The sequence below is a fragment of the Strongylocentrotus purpuratus genome, unplaced genomic scaffold (assembly GCF_000002235.5).
Source record: "Strongylocentrotus purpuratus isolate Spur 01 unplaced genomic scaffold, Spur_5.0 spur5_scaffold_1, whole genome shotgun sequence".
NCBI classification, from domain to species: domain Eukaryota; kingdom Metazoa; phylum Echinodermata; class Echinoidea; order Camarodonta; family Strongylocentrotidae; genus Strongylocentrotus; species Strongylocentrotus purpuratus.
In genome coordinates, this window is record NW_022145594.1 from 367,600 (window position 1) to 390,570 (window position 22,971).

At 37.7% G+C, this 22,971-nt stretch overlaps 1 protein-coding gene across 1 annotated transcript in view; it reads right to left on the minus strand.

Annotated features, from left to right (window-relative positions):
- Positions 1 to 432: 432 nt before the first annotated feature.
- Positions 433 to 22,971, minus strand: part of LOC115918404 (Down syndrome cell adhesion molecule homolog) — a 43,967-nt gene continuing 21,428 nt past the window's right edge. The window contains exons 8-34 of the mRNA XM_030977104.1: positions 21,646 to 21,918; positions 20,938 to 21,216; positions 19,910 to 20,029; positions 19,435 to 19,608; positions 18,748 to 19,044; positions 17,993 to 18,124; positions 17,529 to 17,702; positions 17,070 to 17,140; positions 16,465 to 16,696; positions 15,779 to 15,925; positions 15,200 to 15,355; positions 14,549 to 14,688; positions 13,936 to 14,089; positions 13,476 to 13,593; positions 12,908 to 13,068; positions 8,746 to 8,844; positions 8,084 to 8,272; positions 7,162 to 7,283; positions 6,163 to 6,340; positions 4,898 to 5,120; positions 4,556 to 4,680; positions 4,057 to 4,260; positions 3,619 to 3,735; positions 2,923 to 3,237; positions 2,375 to 2,606; positions 1,819 to 2,069; positions 433 to 1,377 (exon numbers count right to left, since the gene is read on the minus strand). Of these exons, the coding sequence (XP_030832964.1) occupies positions 1,004 to 1,377; positions 1,819 to 2,069; positions 2,375 to 2,606; positions 2,923 to 3,237; positions 3,619 to 3,735; positions 4,057 to 4,260; positions 4,556 to 4,680; positions 4,898 to 5,120; positions 6,163 to 6,340; positions 7,162 to 7,283; positions 8,084 to 8,272; positions 8,746 to 8,844; positions 12,908 to 13,068; positions 13,476 to 13,593; positions 13,936 to 14,089; positions 14,549 to 14,688; positions 15,200 to 15,355; positions 15,779 to 15,925; positions 16,465 to 16,696; positions 17,070 to 17,140; positions 17,529 to 17,702; positions 17,993 to 18,124; positions 18,748 to 19,044; positions 19,435 to 19,608; positions 19,910 to 20,029; positions 20,938 to 21,216; positions 21,646 to 21,918 (5,057 nt within the window). The 3' untranslated portion in view covers positions 433 to 1,003. The remainder of the gene's footprint in view (positions 1,378 to 1,818; positions 2,070 to 2,374; positions 2,607 to 2,922; positions 3,238 to 3,618; positions 3,736 to 4,056; positions 4,261 to 4,555; positions 4,681 to 4,897; positions 5,121 to 6,162; positions 6,341 to 7,161; positions 7,284 to 8,083; positions 8,273 to 8,745; positions 8,845 to 12,907; positions 13,069 to 13,475; positions 13,594 to 13,935; positions 14,090 to 14,548; positions 14,689 to 15,199; positions 15,356 to 15,778; positions 15,926 to 16,464; positions 16,697 to 17,069; positions 17,141 to 17,528; positions 17,703 to 17,992; positions 18,125 to 18,747; positions 19,045 to 19,434; positions 19,609 to 19,909; positions 20,030 to 20,937; positions 21,217 to 21,645; positions 21,919 to 22,971) is intronic.

Here is a 22,971-nt window from a genome sequence, read left to right on the forward strand (position 1 = left end):
GGTAACCAACGACAGACAGGAATTAAATATCCCGGAGATACAGTCGGAATAAAATAGAAACGATAGATTTATTCTGTTGTCGGAGTTTTTTAAAGCTGATCAAACATGTTCAGAAACTCTGAGTAGATCTGGCGGGTTGCACTGGAATTCCTGATCAGTATAACCTCAAGAGTGACTCAGACACAATAATAATAATAAGAAGAATAATCCGCTTTTATACAGCGCTTAATACATCTACGATGTCTCTAAGCGCTTTACAGATACTATTACCCCGGTCATTGGATTCAATACTTGCTCTAACACACTGTGTGCACAATCTCCACTCCCTGTGGAGCATTCCAGCCAGACATTACTTGACGCTCAAAAACTGATTGACCAACAATGATGGTCGCATCCTACCGGGTACCCATTTAACACACCTAGGTGGAGAGTAGCAAGTGCATGTTAATATATTGCCAAAGGATATTAGTGTCGGGTCGGGATTCGAACCCTCGACCTTCGCATCCCCATTCAAGCGCATTAAACCACTCGGTCACAACACTCCTATAAAGTTCACCTACAGGTTGAACCCTGGCTAGCTTGTGTAATAACACGATATAGACCGCTTCTACGAGACTGACTCTACAAGAAATGTCGAGTGGAATATGATAATCCGGTTTGGCTTGATTTGGTAAATATACACAATGCCAGACTTCATTATATTTACCATATTACTCTCACTCTAACCCTATAGTTCGACCCATGTAGTAGGCATCTAGTGCAGTATCATATTGGTCACTTGCAGCGATGTCTTACTAATGACCTATCATCTTCATGATCATACCTACTAAGTCCTCAGAGCTGAACTCGTCTTATGTCGCAGCTACAAATGGATTCTGTTGATAATCATTTATGGCTTTTTGGTTCATAATATGAAAATCAAAAGAAGTCAGTACTTCGAATCCGGTATTACTGTACACATTTTAAAGTCTTTCGCAATTCGCACGGTTCAGCTGTCTTCAATTCATACAACTGATATGTTTTCCCTAAACTGATCTCCTATCGGACTAGCCTTGCTGCATTCATCAATGACTTGAATTTCAATTTCTTCTTCAATATCTTGTTCATTTCCTTCCGGGCTACCTCGTCGTTTAGGTGGTAGTGATGGTGGTGGTGGTGGTGGTGGTGAGTGGTAGGATGTTATCATCATAGGTTTACATGATCTAGGATCTTTCTTAGGTGATTCCCCTTCCTCACGTATCTCTGATGGGATGTGATACCGAACTGTTTCCGGGTGAATAGGATGTACTACCTTAACACCTCCAACCGATGTAGCATGCCGTTTGGGATGACGTAGATGGCGCCCTCTTTCTGGGTCACTGATAGATCCAGGAGGCACTAAACAAACCGAGAAAACAATGTATCACATGATCGGTTAATGTTTTATAGGAGCAGAAGGTTTGCATTCGTATAATGTTTTATTTGTTTCGAAACAACTATTCATATCAAATAATCTCAAAAGTTTAACATTAGTCTAGGCACTGGTCTCGAAAGTACAGGTCACCCTACTAAACCCCTATACTTTGACCTCTTATCGTTACTGATACTATCTAAGTCCTTTTTAAAAAATGACGTCAGCCTAACCGGAGTCGCCATATTTAGCCTGTCGAGCTTACCAAACTCCCCCACCACATATCCTTCAAAACGAAACAGACTTACTTTATCCAAATAGCTGTTCATTGGTTGACTCACTTTATATAATATGGACAGCTCTATTACATCCATCTACTATTATCTGTGTATTTTGTTTTACTATTAGTCTTCAACGCAGATACTTACAGTTATCGCTAGGAGTCCAAATGAGCTGAGGTCTCCCTCTTCGTCTGTAATAACCATAATGTTTTCTCGTATCAGCGTCACTGTCTGTTACCCCGCTATGTGCAGCACTGAAACTTTCGTAAGGTAGAGAAATATAGCCTTCGGAAGGACTCGAAGGTGCTCGGTAGTGAATCGGATGAGATCGTACGGTTTCGGGTGAGCTGCTACTCGGAGTACCATGATGATGACGTGCATGTGGATGAGAGCCAGGACTGAGCAAAAAAGTAGAATTGTGATATATTTATGTATGTTTCCAAATGACTGTAATAATATTGGTAGAGGGAAGTAAAAGTAAATATTAAGTTTGTAAGACGAGCAAAGCGTATGCCAAAAAGGTTCCCCTGCAAGTTATTTGTGTACTTGTACTGTCCAGGCTACTAGCTTCCCGGTACACGAGGTTCCCTGAAAATATTAACAGACTGTGCAGTAACATGACCTTTTTTTAGTCGGTCGCAAAGGGCAATACAACATCATTTTTGCTAACGCCTAAGCCTCTGTTTAAATGTTAAGTACTTACTGCCTGTGTTTTCTTCCAGGTACACGAGCTGCTCTGATAACAGACCGTGCAGTAACATAACCTCGTCTTGGTACCCGGCGATTCGATCGGTATCGGCTAGGACGATACACGTGAATGCTTCCTCGTTCAGATGATTCCATCTCAAAATCCACATCACTCGATTCTTCGCTTGATCGAACAAGAGAGGGCGATGTAGTCAGTGACATACGAGCACGGTCACGTGGTCTGGCTCCTATACATGATTTTAGAAAAATATATTCAACACAATGAGACTACAACTTGATCAAAAGTAAATTTACACATTACTTCCGCTAAATCTCATCTAAATATTTCTTTTCTTCTGTTTTTTTTTCTAGAAGACATAGATAATAACTAAAAACTGTAAGATATCATTCATTGACAAGAAGAGCAACTGCTTCAAAATAAAATGATCAATACAATGCACTAAAAATTCATCTTTTTGCTCCTTTTCCTAGCAAGACCACCCCTCCCTTGATGACGGTGCCCTCTCAAAAATTTGAAGGGCCCATCACTCTTCACATGCATACCTTCCAGTGTATGAACATATCTCCTAGGTGCGTAGTGGTTAGCCTCGGGAACAGTAGGCATGGGTGGAGACGCAGTAAAGTTCCTGATCCCGTGTTCAACGTCGCTATTGGTCACTGAAGGATGATCACGTGATACATGTGAGCGGCTAGAGCTTGAAGCTGGTGAATAATCTTCTCGTTTCTTATTGGCGCATTGGATAAGCTCAAACTGCGCCGCCTCTATACGCATGCCGGTTGAGTATGCCCGCTCTAACTCTTCACGATTTGACGATTCATTTGTGGTAGACAGAGAGCCATTGCTTGGTCGTTTGTTACCTGGTAATGGAAATGGGATGGTTTGACAATTTGTAATAATAGTAATTTAAATACCCAAGTGTATATCCCATAGAAATCAAATTCCCGTTAAGTAATATGTCATTATTTTTTCGTACATTTCAAAAAGTGCTTGATAATGCTACTGCCATTGCTTCAGGTTGATTTTATCAAAGTTTCGATTACGTTGCCCTTTTTTTTAATTGCATTCCTATCAAACGTTCACCGATCGGTTTCTATTACTTTTCTGACTTAATATCAATGTGGATTTCCACTTCGAGCGATGTAAATAAAATTGATACTTAATCAATCAGATGATTGACACTCATTAATAAATCTGCTTGAGACATGGACTAACTACTTTATTACTGTGCGATGAGATACCTCTTGATGGAGAGGAGGAACTATCTGCCTGTGACCCAGGTCCATCTGATTTACTTCCTGCGTGTACAGGTCTGACGTCATCCAGGCGTGCATACGTGTGATAACGACGACAATATCCTGAAAAAATATTTTGTTAGAAAAAGGAATCAATTTGAATATGCCTCCTCGTGATGCATTCCAGCAATCTTATAACATAATCAAGAAACATTTAACAATAACGCACCTTTTCTATTTACATGTGAAACATTGATTCTATTCTTTGAAGAAAAAAAGAGAAAAATGTTGCCCTTTCAACAAAGCGTCATCTATAACAAAACTTCATCAAATAATGGTGACCTGCTCTAACACATCATCGTCAAATCAGAAACGATTCTTTTCATGGGATCTTTTGTTTTACTACTTTGACATTTTGCTGTTGTTGTTGTTGTAGTTGCTTACCTCTGTGAGCAATCTCTTCTGGAGGGATATCATAGAGTCGTTCATCGTGTATCATTAGACCACAGTCACTGAGACTAGCACTAGACCCATCAGATCTAAACGTACTCATACTGGGATAGATAGATCCATCATGATAGTCAAAGGTAGCGTATGGATCAGCTAGTCCGCGATGGCGACGAGGCTCACTCGCATAATCACCTTCTTCTACAATGAACAATTAAACACAATGGAAAATTAGTAATCGCTTAGCAAAAACATAATTTGCAATACAAACAATTTCCTACAAACTGTATTTAAACATAAATGAATTAGATAATAATATTTGAAGTTAAGCAGCAAAATAAAATGGGGACAGAATATAAGGACAAGACGAAGGAGAAGAAGAAGAAGAAGAAGAAGAAGAAGGGAAGAAAGAAAGGAAGAACAAAACGAAGAAAGGAGGATCAGCGAGACAAAGAAGATAAACTTAGATTCTTAGATCATGATCACTTTGCATTACCTTCATCAGCATTGAATATCCAGGGTGTTTGTCTCACAGCTATTGTTTCAGCTCTCTCATAAGCTCCCAAGAAGGGCTCCCTCTCTGGCGGTAAGTGTACAGTGGGACGGTTATTGTTCTGCTGTCTGTTAGAAAGATAACAATGAAAGTTGTGTTGACGGCATCATCGCTGAGTGATACAGGGTTAATAATATTACTAAGCATCCTGCGTTATTGTCGTCATACTGGTAATAAACCTACTTGTATTTTATTATCTTAGAATAAAGATTCACATTCGATAGCCATCCAACTATTTTGAACTTCAAGGCAAACATGATAAATAATAGGGCAGTTAATACTTACGACGGTGAGTTTCCATTGCTTTCACGTCCACTCAGCGTTTCAACGACGACATGTTGGGATTTGACCGACTTCTTACGACGTCGACGACAACCATGAATGAAGTAACTGATGAAACCGAGTATGACGAAGAGTGTAAGAATACCAAGGATTGGTCCGAACAAGCGAGGGTCTTCATAGAATGCTAAAGGTCTTGACGTGCTTTGTTTGATTGGAGGTGCTGTACCTGTTCATATAATGCATAGTATACAAATATACACTGCCTTGAGAGGTTCTGGTTAAAACTATGCGCAAGAGGTGACTCCAATAGTACTATTTGCTGAGGGGCGCAGCCCCGAAGCAAATGGTACTTTTGGAGTCACCGAGGCCCATAGTTTAACCAGTACCTCGAATGGAAGGCATGGTATATTTGTTTTATATCCTGCATCAAAAAATTATTTTAAAAAAAACAAACAAAAAAAACAATGTTGGGAAAAAATTTAGAACAAAAAAAATGTCAATTTTTATCTAAAAAGATTTAAAATATTTTGTTTTCATTAAATTAAGATTTGAAAAAAAAAAATTGGTTCAATTAAAAAAAAAATGCACACTTTTTTTTCAACTCCCAAATAGTAAACCAAAATAGTACTCTCATATAGTACTTTCTAAAAATAGGTCAAATATTTCTGGTCATGTGACAAGCTCTCAACCAATCAAAAGCCAACGAATTTTTGATGCAGGATATAATTGAAAATAACATTATGAAGAAATGTACAATAACAATTACAAGCCACCTGTTATTATCTCATTTGTCTGAAGCCCCGTCTTTCTCTTAGCATGTAAAGCCTATTGTTTCTTCTTTAAGTGGACAGTATACCGTTTAGGACCAAATCGTTCTCTCTTTTTATACAACGAAACAAACATGTAAGAGCTGTCACGGAGTTGATAAAGAGGTACATACTGTAACTGCACTACATGTATGACCATATTGTTCCTCAATTAGCATCACCGAAAAGAGAACAGCGATGTAAAAGTAACAATATTTCCCCCGTGATCTTAGGTGATATGATATCGTTACTGGAGCCACGGGCCTTAACAAATTTCTAAAAGATTCCTCCCTCTTTAATTTTGACGATACCGGATCCTCCTCTATTAATAAAGAGACGCTTCTCTTGAATCCGCCAAATCTCTACACTAGGACTGAATTTGTAGGGGGAGGGCAAATTTATAGAGACACCTCACGTAGTTAATTCACTAAATACGGTATAACTCTTAAAGATATACTATACCTGATCCACTGAATGCTACGGTAGAGACCCGGAAGGGGTACACGCTCGGACCAGCTGTATTCACTGCTGTGACCCGGAACTGATACCAGGTCAAAGGTCGAAGGTCATCTACTGTATAATCTCTCGTATTTCCAGGGAGATTATTTGCAATATTCTCCCAATCATCTACTCCTAGTACCTGTAAGGTAGGTAACGAAATCATTATGACTCATTATAGTGTAATACTACAAGGTCATGGAAAATCAGAACATAGTTTGCTTCAACGTTGCAAAGCAAGTTTTCCTTTACTTTCATTTGTATGACTTTTATTTTGTAGCGTGGTCATGTTCATGAGATTCTTTAAACATTAAAGCAAAGTATTTGTTTTTGACGAGGCAGTTACCCATACGGGTGTGTAACTATACCATCGTGCATCACACTCACAGATGAAGTTCCAGAGCCCCTCTTTCAACCCACTTCAATTATAAATGTCAGGTACGATGCACGGCAGGATTGGTCTGTTTTGATTATCGATTATGACCTTGATTTGGCACAAATCGAATTATACTAATACAACAGAATAGTGTTAGAAATCTAAACTAGCTCCAAATATTCAATATATTTTAATCTCCTTCAATTTTGAAAGGTGTTTACTCCAGCCTGATGCGAATTACAACTCTTCAATTATTGAATTGAATATTGATAAATGTCAGGGTTTTTCCCAGTTAGTCGTTATAGAACTTTCTCCACGCCATGACATCATTTTGTAGTAAACAAATCCGTTTTCCCAAAGAAAAAACATGAGAGCGTGTATGGTGCTTGTTGACCTAACATTCAAATCAGATTCCAGACTTGAACATATCTTTGGTTGATTTGAAATGAAATTCAAAGTATGAACAACGAAATATTGACAACACCAATTTTAGTTCTGTACATAATTAAAACTCGAAAATTAAAACTCGGAAATGGTTAAAAACAGATTGATTTAGAATTGATAAAAGTAAGATTTTGAATCCAAACCTGGTACTGAATGCTATAAGACTCGATGGGGCATCCCCCACTCTGCCAGCTGGCCAACACTAATGTAATACTGGAAGCATTAGTGAATGGTACGATTTTATCCGTTGAGGGCGGTATGGGAACTAGAAGACAGAGAAGGGTGAGAACAATAGCAAAAATATAGTTCACTTCTTACACATATCAAGAGATGAAATATATCAAAGGAAAGTTATAACCTCAAATAATACTCAATGGTTTCCAAGTAAGTAAGAACTTCGGAAAAGCTCAATATAAGCGAAAGACCGACAATTTTGGAAACTGTAATGCACAAGACTACTGATAAGAAACAAACCCCGTTTTGATGACGTCACGGGAGGCTATTTCTTTGTGCCATGCTTATTGAAAGTGAATATCAGTATGGTATCAAAAATACAGTATTTTAATGTGGAGCTTCTAACATCAATTTTAACTAGTTAAAAACTGGCGAAATATGCAGTTTTACTTAAACTGCAACGACCAAAGTAAAATTGCAGTAACATGATCCAGTAAATATTCTCGGTTTAAACGTGAACGTTTCCTGTTCTGTCTAGTTTAAGGACACCTTTATTTATTTGGAATATATGATATGTGAGTGTATACCATTCAATCTTTCAACGTGTGACTGCACTTACAATTCAAAATTCCGTAAGTATAATAGGTCTGTTTTGTATTTATATTAGTGAAAATGAAAAATGAAAAAATAAATTTCTCAATAATTTAGAATAAAAATGCTAACTTGAGCTTTGTAACTTTACCAATAATATTACTCTCTTATTGCATTTGTATGTTTTTTATGACTTGGAAATTTAGTATGAGTCTAATTGTGAAAGTTTCAATTTTCATAATTTCCAAGGCTTAAATCTATTTGTGATATTAGTAATAAACTATATAAAAATTTACTTACTTTCTCCTTGAGTGCTGACTGAGAGTATATCACTGGGTTTACCCACACCCAGCTTGTTACGAGCTGTGATATAAAACCTATATCCAGTACCACATAGAAGATCAGTAGCACGGAAACTACGAAGAGAAGCATTCACATCAAAACGTTCCCATGTCTGCTCGTGTGTCCGTTGATAGAGTAACTGAAAGGCTGTAATGGGAAATTAAGATATGATTAACGTTCGACTTATTTCTAGTTACACAATGTGAGTGTTTGGAAGGAAACGTATATCAACTCCCAATATCTCAACGAAGTACAATCTCTAATAGTTACTTTTGTAAAAGTGTGAAGCTCATATAAAGGCCTTTCCTGTGAAGCTACTCAGATTTATAAAAACGGTGGTTACAACAAAGTTTAATAAATCATACAAATAATGTGAGTGTTAAGAATTCAAATATTTGGGAAATAAGCAAAAGTGTGTTGGATGTAATTCTGTGGCAAGTTAGCAAACAAATGTAGGAAATTTTGAAGATTTGGACACGACTATTATATCAGTCGGATAATCAAACGTTATAGCCAATGCCATGTTCCTTTATTATTGTTTTTTCGATTTTCTACTTTACCATCCACTACTAACTTTTAATATGTTAGTCTTTCACAGTGATATCTTTCAGTTAACTTACCTACAATCGACGAGCCTCCATTTCCGGTTGACCTCCAGTTGACCTTGATTGCGTTGTTAGATGTTGAGCCAATGGTAAGTTGTGGTGGATTAGGAGGGGCTATTAATATCAATTATAAAGGAAGTCATATTTTAGAAAATATATATGAACTCAATTGATGAATTTGAAATATGACGCACTAACTAAAGAAACTGAAGCTTAGTGGAAAAGCCCTCCCGAAGAAGCAACTTTACTTATTCTGAGAGGTTTATTGTATTGTTGCTAATTAAACTGCGAGATTCCCCGTCAACGTGGATGAACGCGGTATAAAGAAACAATATTCTTAGCGTATTGTTAAGTTTCTCAGGCTGGGAACTGCATGGGCATCACCATTTTCATGGTAACGTGACGTACTAGGTGAAGTCGTTTATGTAGTAAACGTATTCAAATTGATTGTTGCTTGCTTCCTTCCCACGTGTGTGCTAGTATATCTTTTGTACCATAATAGTCAAATCGCAAACTGCATAATATAAAGTGGTGCTCTTCTGGGGGTAAAGGATCCCCAAAATGAATTAGATTTGTAAATTGCTATATGCTGGTATTTTTTAAATAAATGACTTATGATTATTTCCCTAATATATATTTTTCACCAATTTTTTTCTTTCTCGCCTTCTCAGATAAGATTTCCCCCTTATCAATGGTATGGGTTTCGTTTTTTTAATTTAAACGTCTATCCCACCCTGAGTGGTGCATGATACAGTTACAAATGCACCTATTATCAAGAAGATTGCTGCGCCTTATCACGTTAAAAGATATTACTTATGTCAAGAATATCTTCATTTATATATCTGTTATAAATGATCGTAAGGAATATGGGAGATCAATAAGCAGGAAAATTTCGTTCTTCATCATTCCTTAACCTTTTTTTTTTGGGGGGGGGGGGGGAAGGGGGGGGGTGAAGTTTCCTTTAAACACAGCCTAATTTTAGCATTCCTATTATAGGTGCAAAACTATGAACTATTATTTAACTGTAAGTGCGAGTGATGAAACACAATAAATGTTATCTGGTTCAAGGATTAAAAATAAGATGCATACATTATGAGAGTCTTTATAAGATGTCATTTGAAACTGTTAACTGTATTTTCCCCGTGAAATCCTAAAGGCATCATTCAGATGTTTGTTATACACTAGAGTAATGCAGTTGACATTGATAAGTGAAAAGGTAAAATGCGAGATACTCACATAAAATAAATAAACTCAAATTGAATCAGCTTACATTCGATTTCAATGTGTTACTTACCACGTGGAGCTCTTAATCATTATGTGAGCAAATATTGATTTATTTACTTTTCAAAACAAAAATTAAAATACCATATTCCACTTTCAGAGTAAATAATGGAAACATGAATATAGTGCAGAGTTACATTTCATATAGCTTTAGATATATAGTCATATTTGGAGAACAGATCGAAAATTCATAATCATGCAAACATCATACATGCAAGAACGTGCACAACAAGATGGATACCTGTTAAAAAAACAAAACTTTTATCAAATGATAATGTATTCTTATTTAGATATTAAATACCTTTCAACTTAGACAAAAGAGAACATTGTGGTCAGCCAATCCTGAACAGAAACATCTCCGTTAATTGCATACCCATTCAATTTATTACTAGGACTACTAATGTCCCTTGGGAAATGGTTAATTACCTGAATAAGGCTAAAAGCGAACTAGTTGGGGTGATGTAGAGAGGGTTCGGGAGTCCGAGTGTGGAAATTAGATTGGGGAGTTAGAGTGTGGGAGTCCAGGTGTCAGTCAGGCTGTGGGAGTCCGGGTAAGGGATTCAGAGTGTGGGAGTCCAGGTGTGGAGTCCAAGTGTGGGAGTCAGAGTGTGGGAGTCAGAGTGTGGGAGTCCAAGTGTGGGAAGTCCGTGTGTGGGAGTCCAGGTGTGGGAGTCCAAGTGTGGGAGCCAGAGTGTGGGAGTCCAGGTGTGGGAGTCAGAGTGTGGGAGTCAGAGTGTGGGAGTCCAAGTGTGGGAAGTCCGTGTGTGGGAGTCCAGGTGTGGGAGTCCAAGTGTAGGAAGTCCGTGTGTGAGAGTCCAGGTGTGGGAGTCCAAGTGTGGGAGTCAGAGTGTGGGAGTCCAGGTGTGGGAGTCAGAGTGTGGGAGTCAGAGTGTGGGAGTCAGAGTGTGGGAGTCCAAGTGTGGGAAGTCCGAGTGTGGGATTAAGAGTGTGGGATTAAGAGTGTGGGATTCTGGGTGAGGGATTCACAGTGTGGGAGTCCAAGTGTGGGATTCAGAGTGTGGGAGTCCAGGTGTGGGAGTCCAAGTGTGGGAGCCAGAGTGTGGGAGTCCAAGTGTGGGAGTCAGAGTGTGGTAGTCCGAGTGTGGGAGTTCGAGTGTGGGAGTCAGATTGTTGGAGTCCAAGTGTGGGATTCAGAGTGTGGGAGTTCGAGTGTGGGAGTCAGATTGTAGGAGTCCAAGTGTGGGAGTCCAGGTGTGGGAGACCAAGTGTGGGAGTCAGAGTGTGGGAGTCCAAGTGTGGGAGTCAGAGTGTGGTAGTCAGATTGTTGGAGTCCAAGTGTGGGATTCAGAGTGTGGGAGTCCGAGTGTGGGAGTCCGAGTGTGGGAGTCCGAGTGTGGGAGTCCGAGTGTGGGAGTCCAGGTGTGGGATTCGTGTAAGAGTCGGATTGTTTGAGTCACGGTGTGGAAGTCAATGGTCGTATTTAGTGTGTGGGAGACAGATTGTGGTAGTCAGGGTTGATAGTTGCGGTACGCTGTATTGATTGTAATTGTTTTATTTCCATGATAATAGTAAGAGGTGACGGTCATGAAGGGATATTCTTCGGCATACAAAACAACATTTAAGCACTAAACATCGTATGATGAGAGAACAACACAGAGACAGTCATCTAATATTTCTACACGTTTGCCTAAAACGAAATTTTAATGAAGAAATAACAATGCTTGATCAAATCCTACCATATAATTTAGTATTTGTCTTTCAATTAAACAATTTTTTAAAGCTTATATTTCAGACACATGGCTAGTCACAGTGATATGAAAAGGGTAGACCTATCCAACGTTCTTAATTTTGAATGCATTTTTTAGGGTATGAATTAAATTTTTCACCTAGAAATTGGATTGCAGATGAAGAAAGCATTTTGTAGGATAGGATTCTACTGAGCAAAATACAGCAATGGTTGTCAGATCAAACATGTTTTTTCTTTACATCAAGCTATTTAAACATATAATATATCGTCTATAGAAACTGAGAGAAGAAGGGCGTTAAGGTTTAGCTTACATAGTGTTAACGCTCTTCTTGCTCACACATACCAATTTGTCTCATGCGAACCAGAAGGTGTTTTATTCCGTCTCAACGAAATGAATGTTTTGTTTTATCAATTTGAATGGTTCAAACTAATTCAAACTGGTTGAAACTGGTTTAAATGGTTGAAACTGTCCAAACTGCCGAGAAGTAGTAGAAGGTTGTATCGTAAGGAATACTTGAAAAAAATTGAGGATTAATTCTCCGAAATCCCTTTAAATCCATGTCATTGCACACACATTATTTGCCGAAACGAATAAAAGGCATTTTGGTTCACAGTAGATAATGAAAACATTTGTCTGAACTGAGTGATGGAAGCAATGAGGTACTTACTACCCGTAGTATCGTTCACCACTGCATCGGGCGTGACGTCAGAGAAATATGCAAATTAGGTCAAGTCCAAACCATGCACAATGTAATATATACACACGTTAGATATTGTCATATGGGCTGATTAATGAATTAATTCTTTAATGAAATCATGCAAAGTATTTATAAATCATGCGGGTTTGGGAGGAGCATGCACGTTTTCTATATTATAATACGTCTCCCTCATGCTACATGCATTTGATTAAATTGCATTAAAAAGATTTTATCGATTTATCATGTTTAATAACTATTATTTTCCCCATGATGTGGCCTACACATGCAAGATCACAGCAAGCTTTTTATAACATAAGTTAATAATAGATTCAATATTTATGGACGTTTGTTCAATTTAAGTTTTCAAAAGAGGGAAAGATAATTATGTTCATGCAAGTACATAACATGCAGCAATCCGTCCATGCCTGCACCAGTTCAGCATGCACTGGTGCGCATGCGCATGCATTAACTGTTTTCTCTGCCTACTTACCCAGTACTTGAACCCGTACAGTAATAGAATCTGAAGACCCATATTCATTGATCGCACGACAGGTGTAGTTTCCTGCGTCCGTAGACTGCACTGATTGGATGACGAGAGATCCATTCTCCAGGATATCTATTCGTCCGTCAGGTTTTAACACGTTAGGCAACCTGCAGTCAAAGTTAGACATCATCGTTTATCTTCACAGTCTGGTTCTACAACTTTAGGAAATCTGCAATCAGTCTGCTCTTAAAACATGACGCAACATGCAATCAACAAATGACATCGCATAAATATTCAGACCATGTAATAAACACGTAAGGAAATCTATAATTGTATACTGACATTATTTGGAATTAAGAATAACCGCAACTTCTTGCTGTTTAAACTTCTTCCTCCTGTAGTAATACTTCGAACCCATAACTCTGTTTGATTAAAAGGAAAATTCTCAATCTGCATAATAATGTAGCTGCAGTACTTTATACATCAATATCCAGCTAAGTATGAATATTCTATTGAGTCTAGACCTTATTCATAACCCTATGTATTATATCTTGATGTGATGGTTGTAGCTTACCTGTTCTTCTTCCATTCTACAGTGAGTACAGGGTCCCCTACCGGAAGACAATCTAAGGTCACACCTCGTTTCCAGGGAGTCATTAAGGTCGTTGAAAAGGACATGATGCGAGCAGGTACTGAGGAAAATAAATATTTTCATTTGTTTATTATTTTACATGAATGAAAGATGTACATGTACAAAAACCCAGATTGCTTTGTTTAGATTTACAAAAATATAGTCTGCGTGTAAAATTGTTTCCTTGATGACATAAACAAATTGAAATCTTGGGAAATTAGAATCGCTTCAAGACCATAATTATTAAATGAACGATAAAGCGTTTAATACGTTAAAAAAGTCACCTTTGTATGTTATTATTCAACGAGTTTGAATAAACAATACAACCATATACATTTTTATAACCAATTATAACATTTGAATTTCCACTCGTCCTCATGCAGATTTTAAAGGAGAATATTACCTCTCGACATGGGTATCTCAGTAGCGATTCGACTCGACTCTCCCTGTCCCGCTATCGTGCTTGCCTTCACCCAGAAGTCATACTCATAATCCGTCTGTAAGTCTTCAACTAGATAGTAATACGTGGTAGGATCCAGCTCCTTTTCTTGTCGCACCTGTCGCAAGATCAAGATCAAAGTAGTTCCATTCAATTTCCACATACATTACATTTCATGACTATGAAATAATACAACGTAGGCCTACACAAGATGAGGCATCCGGTTAAGGAAATTCATTGGTGCGAAGGTAGGCTTTACTTTGATCTTCAATAGGTATATCGTAGCTCTACTTCCCGCTACCTGACGGAAGACAATAATGAACATGTCGAAGGGAATCAGAGACGTTAAGGTCGATTATTTGGAGTGAATTAGTTATAAACAACAGAATTTATATTCCCGCCATTTTCTTGATCTGAATTTTCTCGGCATGTGGAAGATAGTTGACGAATGTCAAAACTACCACCAGTAAGTTTCAACCACGCAATTCTATAATTATTTTATAATTATATTGTTTGTATATTGAAATGTTATCAAATATATAGATTCCAACCCTTTAGATGAATGATTTGTTCTAACCTCGTTTTCCCCTTCTCGATACTGGATGTTAAGATGATAGTGTGTTATGATTCCATTGAGATAAAGTGGAGGAAGCCAAGACACCATGATACTAGTAGGTGATGCAGCGTGTGCCTTGATATCAGCTGGTGCTTCAGGAACTACAGAGAGAGAGAGAGAGGGAGAGAGGAAAGGTAATACTCTGGTGATTGCCAATTATTTGCTTTTTTAACTACTTCAAACTGCAAACAGAGATACTGATTCGTGCATGATCTAACAAAACCAAAGTTTCATTAACAACAAATATATATGACGATTTCAGGACAACTGCCTCCTGGTCCTGGACCATCACCTCTGGGTAGGATGTATCCGGTGAGAGCAGTTATCCACATTGTATTTTGTCCGAGGGTAATTCTTGTGAAGCAATTGTCCTATTGTCATTGTGCAGATACGGTAAGTATCCTTTGACTACTTTCTCGTTTCTTTTCATAAATCAAATAGAATTTATAATAACAATATTTCAGACTTACTTCACTGAAGAAAACATCACTTTGTATTTTTGCATTTTCTTATCAAACCGAACTCCAACTAGAGCGTATAAAGTGTTTCCTGTATAGCCAACAGACATTGTTGGTGACCTTCATCACCGTACTCTACTGTTGATCAGCTTACCGTCTTGTTCTGTTCTTACTATCTTCTCTTCGCTTCTCACTCCTTCCCCGACCCGTGTATGAGCTACCACTGATAAACTGTAATTGGTGAACTTCTGTAGGTTGTGCAGCTCAGCAAATAACTCTGTCGTTTCGTAGATTTGGTAATCCAGCTCGTCTTTAGAAAAAGAAAAATAAGACAGAAATAAAACCTTGATGTATATATTCTAACGTCATAAACGAGGGGAAAACAAGTAGGCCATTTGCCCTACCCCTTTTCCCAACGAAGTCAAACCAGTCAATATTTAAGATATCATTGCGACTCATTCATCATTATATTGGTCATGAAAACATTACAGACATTTTCCTTAAATAGAAAGCCACTGATATGTTTAAAAGAAAAATATTGCATTCTGAATTGGTTTTCAGAGGGATAATATTGCAATTGTCATAACAAATCTAAACCTAGGACGGCACATCGGTGACTATGGTAACACCGTCCTTTTCTCCGATTGGTCTGTAATAGACTCTGTATCCATAGTGACCTACCTTCGTTTTCTCTGATTGGTCAGTAGTAGACTATGTATCCATAGTAACCTACCTTCGTTCTCTCTGATTGGCCTGTAGTAGACTCTGTATCCTTGTAGTATTCCATTCAAAGACACTTGATCAGGTGCATTCCAGAAGACCATAATACTTGTAGACCCGACTGATCTCGCCGATACATCATGAGGAGCTTCACTGGGAACTAGAATGGAGATGGCAAGTGGGGAAAGTTGGATTGTTAAATAGGGAAAGATCAATCGAAAGAAACAAGGGGAAACACGTCGATATATACACAGCAATAAACGGAGACAGATAAGGAAATATATCGGGGAGTAACTGAAAATTGGGAGACACGAAGGCATTTCGGGATCTTCAGTTTATGACACTCCAGTTTATTGATCAAACAAGAAAAAGTACTAAACATTGGCGTAAGAAAGCGTAATGAAGATATGCTATTTATTTAAATTCTGCACCTTTATAGATACAAAAACTGAATAAAAGAGGACATTATAAATATGTATATATAATGTATATTTAGTCGTTACTCGGGTACTTTAAAATTGGCTTAGCTGAATCAGCATTAAAATAAAAAATATTATTCCCAAATAAATTTATTCTGTTTAACTTCGTTATGTTAAGATACGTAACAAATTCATTTAGCAAGTTATCACACCAGATAATGGGATCTTACGCGGGAGGAGGGGTATGACGTACAGGGGATGAGAATGTGTTGAGCCTTACCATCTTCAAGAGTAGTAACAAACTGTTGAGGAGACCAGGGCCCAACATTGACACGATTATAAGCCCTCAGTTGAATAGTGTAGCGTGTGAACTTCTTGAGATTAGTGAGTGTACGACTCTCAATGTAATTAGTCTCAACCGGAACTATGCGAGATTGAAAGGGTGAATCTGGATCGCAATACTGAATGTGATATCCCAGAAGAAAACCGTTCTGAAGGTCGGCTCGAGGTTGCTATGAATCATAAAAAATATCATAATAAATGAAAGAATAATGATATCACCAATAACTACATGAATAATCAGTATTACGACAATGTAATTATAGTTATGGTATCATGGTATTATTAATGTTAATATTTAAAAAGATGATATAAATTAATGCAGTGGTTTAATATTAAAACCTAGCCTCTCTGTATGCTTGAGAAAATAAAATAATGGTCACAACAAGATTTCACATTTAGTTATCCTTTTTTAAAATCGAAAAGGCAAAATAATAATAATAACAATTAGATCAATTTATATAGCGCAGCTACAAAAAAAAAGGCTTTTTTTCTACCGATTAAAAAATGGATGTGAATCATAGGACGAACACATTGAATGCTTACCCTCCATGTTATCTGAATGCTTTGTGAGCTCAAGGCTTCGATCTCAATGTTCAGAGGAATCCCAGATGGTGCTGAAATAAAAGAGTGCCATACACATGTGATTGCATATTATACATAAAATCATTCCATGCGAGCAATTACTCAATAACATTCATAGAAACGCCGTTATTATACAGATATGTTAAAGTGATATTTCATGGGTTTGTGCACTCTCTATTCCTGACTTGAGTTCAAATGTGTCCCATTATAACGCGCAATATGCAACAAGGCAGTATACAAAATATGACTAAACTAGCCCCAAATTTAGGGCATGCAAGGGTCTTTTCGCTATGGTTTTTCCCCTCCCTTCGGTTTCTCTCTCTCTCTCTCTCTCTCCTTTTGTCTGATTTTCTTCGATTGAAGGGCATGTTAACCCTTTGTCCTCCCCCGTATCTACGCCACTCCTAAAAAAATACCAACCTTCTTCTTCCGTATCAAAGAGAATCTCTTTGCTGGGATCACTGATTCCAATCGCATTGAAGGCGAATATCCTCACATGGTAGGTGTATGCTGGATGAAGATGCTTGATGCTGTATTGATATCCAATCAAATCCGCTGGTACATGTTCCTGGGGAAGACCCGTTTGCCATGCATCTAAACAAAACAAAAAACATATAGGCATTCTATGGGTTATTTTTAAATACGAGGTTAATATGTCAAGCGATACGTAATACTATTCTCTAATAAATCTATGGTAATAAAATCGAGATCACGCACTGAATTGACAGCGAAACTGATTAATAATTGATTAAATCAACTGTATCTCAGTGTTAGTATACGCATCAAGAACCGTTCGACCGGTGCAGGAGATAAAGGGTTTATGTGCCATGAATGAGTAACGATATATCTATCCTACAAGTATTGAAGTATTAAGTTACTCTCACCTGATGCGTTCTTGTATTCAAGCGTGAAACCCGTCACAGGACTGTTGCCATCAAATGAAGGTTGCCATGACAATAACACACCTCTGCTTGTCTTGTTAACAACGTGTAAGTCTGTAGGAGGCTCGGGCTTTTCTGTACGAAACAAAAGTAAAAAAAGAAATTTTCAAGATCAATCTACCATGAAGTGAATGTACGATCTCATTACAGAAACCTGACCCTATGTAATGTATGTACTTAGGTCCTATTATCATATTTTACGAAAGTATCAGAAAGATTTCCATCTATTCTATATTTTCATTTTGATTTTGAGATGCAGACATCTGTCTTCTATGATTCATCCGAAAAGTACGCCCTCTTTTTATTATCAATAGACAGCCGTATATTTTAGTAGAAAACTTTGATTTCTTTTTTAATGACGTTTCTCAGCCTATATTCTCGGCCTATAGAAAAACGTGATACTGTACATGAAACATGAAATTATTCTAAAGAATTGAAATATGATTAGTTTTAAGACGACTTGCATAGCACGACTTTGATAATACCCGTCCATTTGACGTGGTAACAATGCTCAATGTGATATAACAATCCCTGTCGATACGATGCGGGGGTTCCCCAAGGAAGCATTTAGGGCCCAAATCGCCTCTAGAATGAAATAATACGTGAACATGAAAAGAAGGGCAGTAGAGGAAAGCCTATGCTACGTGGCATAAGATCCCTCATTAGTCTTCACTATGTATTTAGTAAGTGAGTCATACCTTGTACCCAAAGCTGGATAACATGTTCATCAGCACCATGTAGATTCTGAGCAAGACAGATATACGTGGCTGTATCATCACGTACAGCAGAGAAGATAGTCATACTAGATAATACACTATCTCCATCAGTCACTGTCTCGATGTCATAGCGTGCAGTGGTTAGTCGGTTGAAAGGGACATCATTCTTAGACCACATGATCTCTAGAGGTTGATGACCTGTAGCTATGCATTCTAATGTGATACTCTCAGTCAGTTCGACAGTCACGTTCTGCTGCTGCTGCTCAAACGTAGCGGGAACTAGACATAAAACATAAAGTGTTCATGTAAGGCATAAATGGGTTTTATTAATAGCTAGGTTTACTATATTATCAAGATGAGAAGTAATTAAAGACCTAACAAAATACATGATCTTGAAGCATTGAAATTCCGCCGTGCGTACAGGTAGGAAAATATAATTTTGCTGTACAGAGATGCAATTAGTGCTACATATGCGCTTAATCAAGAGATTAGCAGGTAATTCATTTTCCGTTTTCGACATTCGACAAAAAATATTGCCACCGCAAAGTAAATGTGTTTTGCATTATAAAGCATACATACGAAATCTTAGAGGAGACGAAAGCAAATCTATTAATATCTCTATTTTCGAGCTTCTAGTACGATCCATAAGAAATTGATTTAGCTTCATACCAAAAACAGTAAGTGTTGCTGTCTTGCTCTCCATCCCGACGCTGTTACTGATGTGACATAGATAATACCCAGCATCCTCTACGCGGGCTTCTCTGATCACAAGGGATCCATTCTCCTGCATCTCAAACCTCGGGTCATCCGGGAGGTCACGGAAGTTTGTTGTCGTAATTGGACCTGTCATGAAGTCAATAATGAAATAGTTCTATATCAAAAACGTCAGCAAAGGACACAACTGAAGCAATTAACACAACAAATTGAAACGATTTAACACTACTATAAGTCTTTCAGGGTGGATCTAAAAAAATAAAAGAGAAGAGAATAACCAGTATTAATGAAATATAGAAAGAGTTTATAGCGAATGGAAATATCATTACGAAACTATGTAGAGAGAGAGAAAGATGTGGGGAGGAGGAGATGGAGAAAGGCACATAATAATTCGGTTAACAAGGAAAAGAGAGATAGATGAAGTTCTTACCAGGGGCTTTCTTCCATTGTACATCTGGATTTGGTTTTCCATTAGCCATACATGCAATCACTACGGTATGGTTGAGTACTACCGCTGTGTTATGAGGTTCCACTACGAATCGTGGTGGCACTGTGAAGACATGAATACAACAGAGACATTGAGTATTAAAACATAGCTGCCAACATTAAAGGTGTCTTGAAAACATTTTGCTGCCATTAGCTATTCTCGCAAAAAGAAAGGCGCCATTGCAAGTTAGGTCTTGCTAAGAAAGAATGAGTAGATATGGCGCCAATTAATGTTGGTCACTTTGGATTCCTACCATAATCATCATACAGGGGGTGTTTCACAAAGATCCTAAGTTGAACTTATCTCTAAGTTGGACTTAAAATAGTATGGAGAGCCATTTGTAGCCTTATAATGAAATATATTCAAAAGTAAAAATTCAAGTATTCTATACTTTTCATGAATTCCACATCAAGAACATGAAATCTCCAATGAAAATAGAAAAAATGAATGATTTGAATCAACATTTTATACCTTGTAAAATAACTTTTACAACATGTTTTCAAAGATGCTAACGGCTTTCCATAATATTGTTAAGTCCAACTTAGAGATAAGTTCAACTTAGGATCTTTGTGAAACACCCCCGTGAAGGCTGAACCGAGCTGCATTAGGTTCAAGTATGAAGTAAAGATAAGATGGACGAAGGGTAATCACATCCTTAATTTAATGATATGAAAGACAAAACCATTACCATAATGGTAAAAAGTAATCATACTATTATGACAATAGCATACTCCAACCATTATCACAATGGTATACAGCAATCGTAACCTGTAAATCATACTGACATAAGGTAATTCTTTCTTTTACCTGTATCATGGGGTATAAATCAATAAGAGAATCCTGCCTCATAAGTGCAAACAGGAATGGTCCTTACCAAGGAACATGAGGAAGCAACATTCTGTGTATTCAAATGTTATTGAAATGCCGGGACATGGTCTTCTTGGCATAAGCAACAAGAAAAGACATATTACCTTGTATAGTAAGAGCTGTTGTATAGTTGACTGCAGCAGCCAAGTTACTTGCTTCACATGTGTAACGACCATCATGCACAGTAGAAGCATCAGCTATTAACAAGGAACTAGAGAACGTGCCATTTACAAACTCAATTCCGACTCCATGAGGAATAGTCTCACCATCTTTAAGCCATCGGAAGTGAATAGGGTAATCACCACGTGTCACGATGCACATCAGTTGAGTTCGTTGACCTTGTCGAAGGGTGAGGGGTTCGATGGGTTGAATGACCGGAGGAACTATGGGGTGCATACAACAAAATTTAGACTTTTCTTTAATCAAACTGTACTTGGTGGGATACCAATACCAACAATATATTGACTGTATCTCCATTACTATAGAGGGCGATAGACCTGTATTCTGTCTTATAGGGATGAATTCTAAGGAGAACCTTCGTTCAGTTTATCCCGATAGTAAGACTTCCCAAGACTTATTTACTACCGGAAAAACAGGTTTCAAAGTGTTTTTAACTAAAGGCTCATGTATTTCAATCAGAAATGGCACATGTTAATATCAACTTCCTTTGATATATACACCAGATGGAAAGTAGCAACTGTATTTTCTATCTGACATGTTTCCATGCAAGCAGAGTCAAATATATTTTGTATTGACAGAGAAAGGTAGAAAAAATAAGTTGATTTAGGGATATGTTTAATATTATAGTATACCTTTGACAATGAGGTCCATATCAGATGCTGATCGATCCCCACGAGCGTTGCTCGCCACACACGTATACTCTCCACCATCTCCATAAGATGTGACGTCAGCAATGACGAGAGTTCCATTTGGAAAGACATTGTGTCGCATAGAAGACGGTAGAGTAGTTAAACCTTTGTACCACGTGATAGATGTGATAGGGAATCCAACGACGTGACAATGAATGGAGACATCAGTGCCATCGATTGCGATGACATCCGGTAGAGGGCGTACTAAAGGACGACCTGAAATCATAAAAATAATATTTGAAATATCTTACTTATCCTTTTTAGGCAATCTCAACTTTTCACATTTGTCATGTTCTTTTGTTTTAATATATATAACCTGCTAGCTCCATCCTAGGGGTTTGGGGATAGAGGTACTTTAGATCAACCTACCCGAATAGTAAACACGTCATTTCGAGCATATTGAAGAGCGCCATCATACCGTTCACATGCCTAAAACAGTATAGCATGGGTAGTTTAAATGCACCACACTTAAACCAATCTCAACTTACTATTGAATCAAAATTGTTACCCTGGTATCAGCAGGATTCTTTACTAACACGCGAACAACATACGATTGTTAGCAAAGACAGTGTTTCATTTAGTATGGTGACCCCCCCCCCCCCTTTTTTTTGGTCCCCCTTTTCTTTCTCTCTCTCTCTCTCTCTCTCCTTCACTTTCTTTTACTCAACAAAGGAAATAACAAAAACCTTTTCCCTAATCTCCAGCCACATCACTACGCCCTTTGCACAATATTATGTTGATTTCTATCTCGTTTCATTCGATCGTATCCTCTAAATTACTGTATTAAATGTGTTCCATAGAGCTATTTCACAAATCTAAAGGGGAAAAGAAACATACAAGTGTTTAAAGTAACCCTTCTGGTTTTTAAAACTTTTTTATATGGCTATGATGACAGGCACACAAATATTTTATTCAATACAAGTTTAAAAAAAACTAAATAAAGACAACAACAAAACTAATTGTTTAATGGTAAGATTAATTTCTTCCATTTCTACTGATTTCTATTTTATATTTCAGCCCTAATGTATGCCTTTTCTATTATTCTGAGGGATTTCTGATACATACACTGGTATTCCAAAAAGCAATATCATCTTCATACATAATAGTACTATAATCTTCATATATTGCATTTTCTTCAGTAATAAGTTCCTCTCTATCGATATTACCATACAGCATGGGACCTTTCTTGCCGTAGAGTAGAGTAGGTGGGTCATCGTGTTATCAGAAGTAGAAATATGCGTTATTATGATCTATGTTTACCTAGTGTTA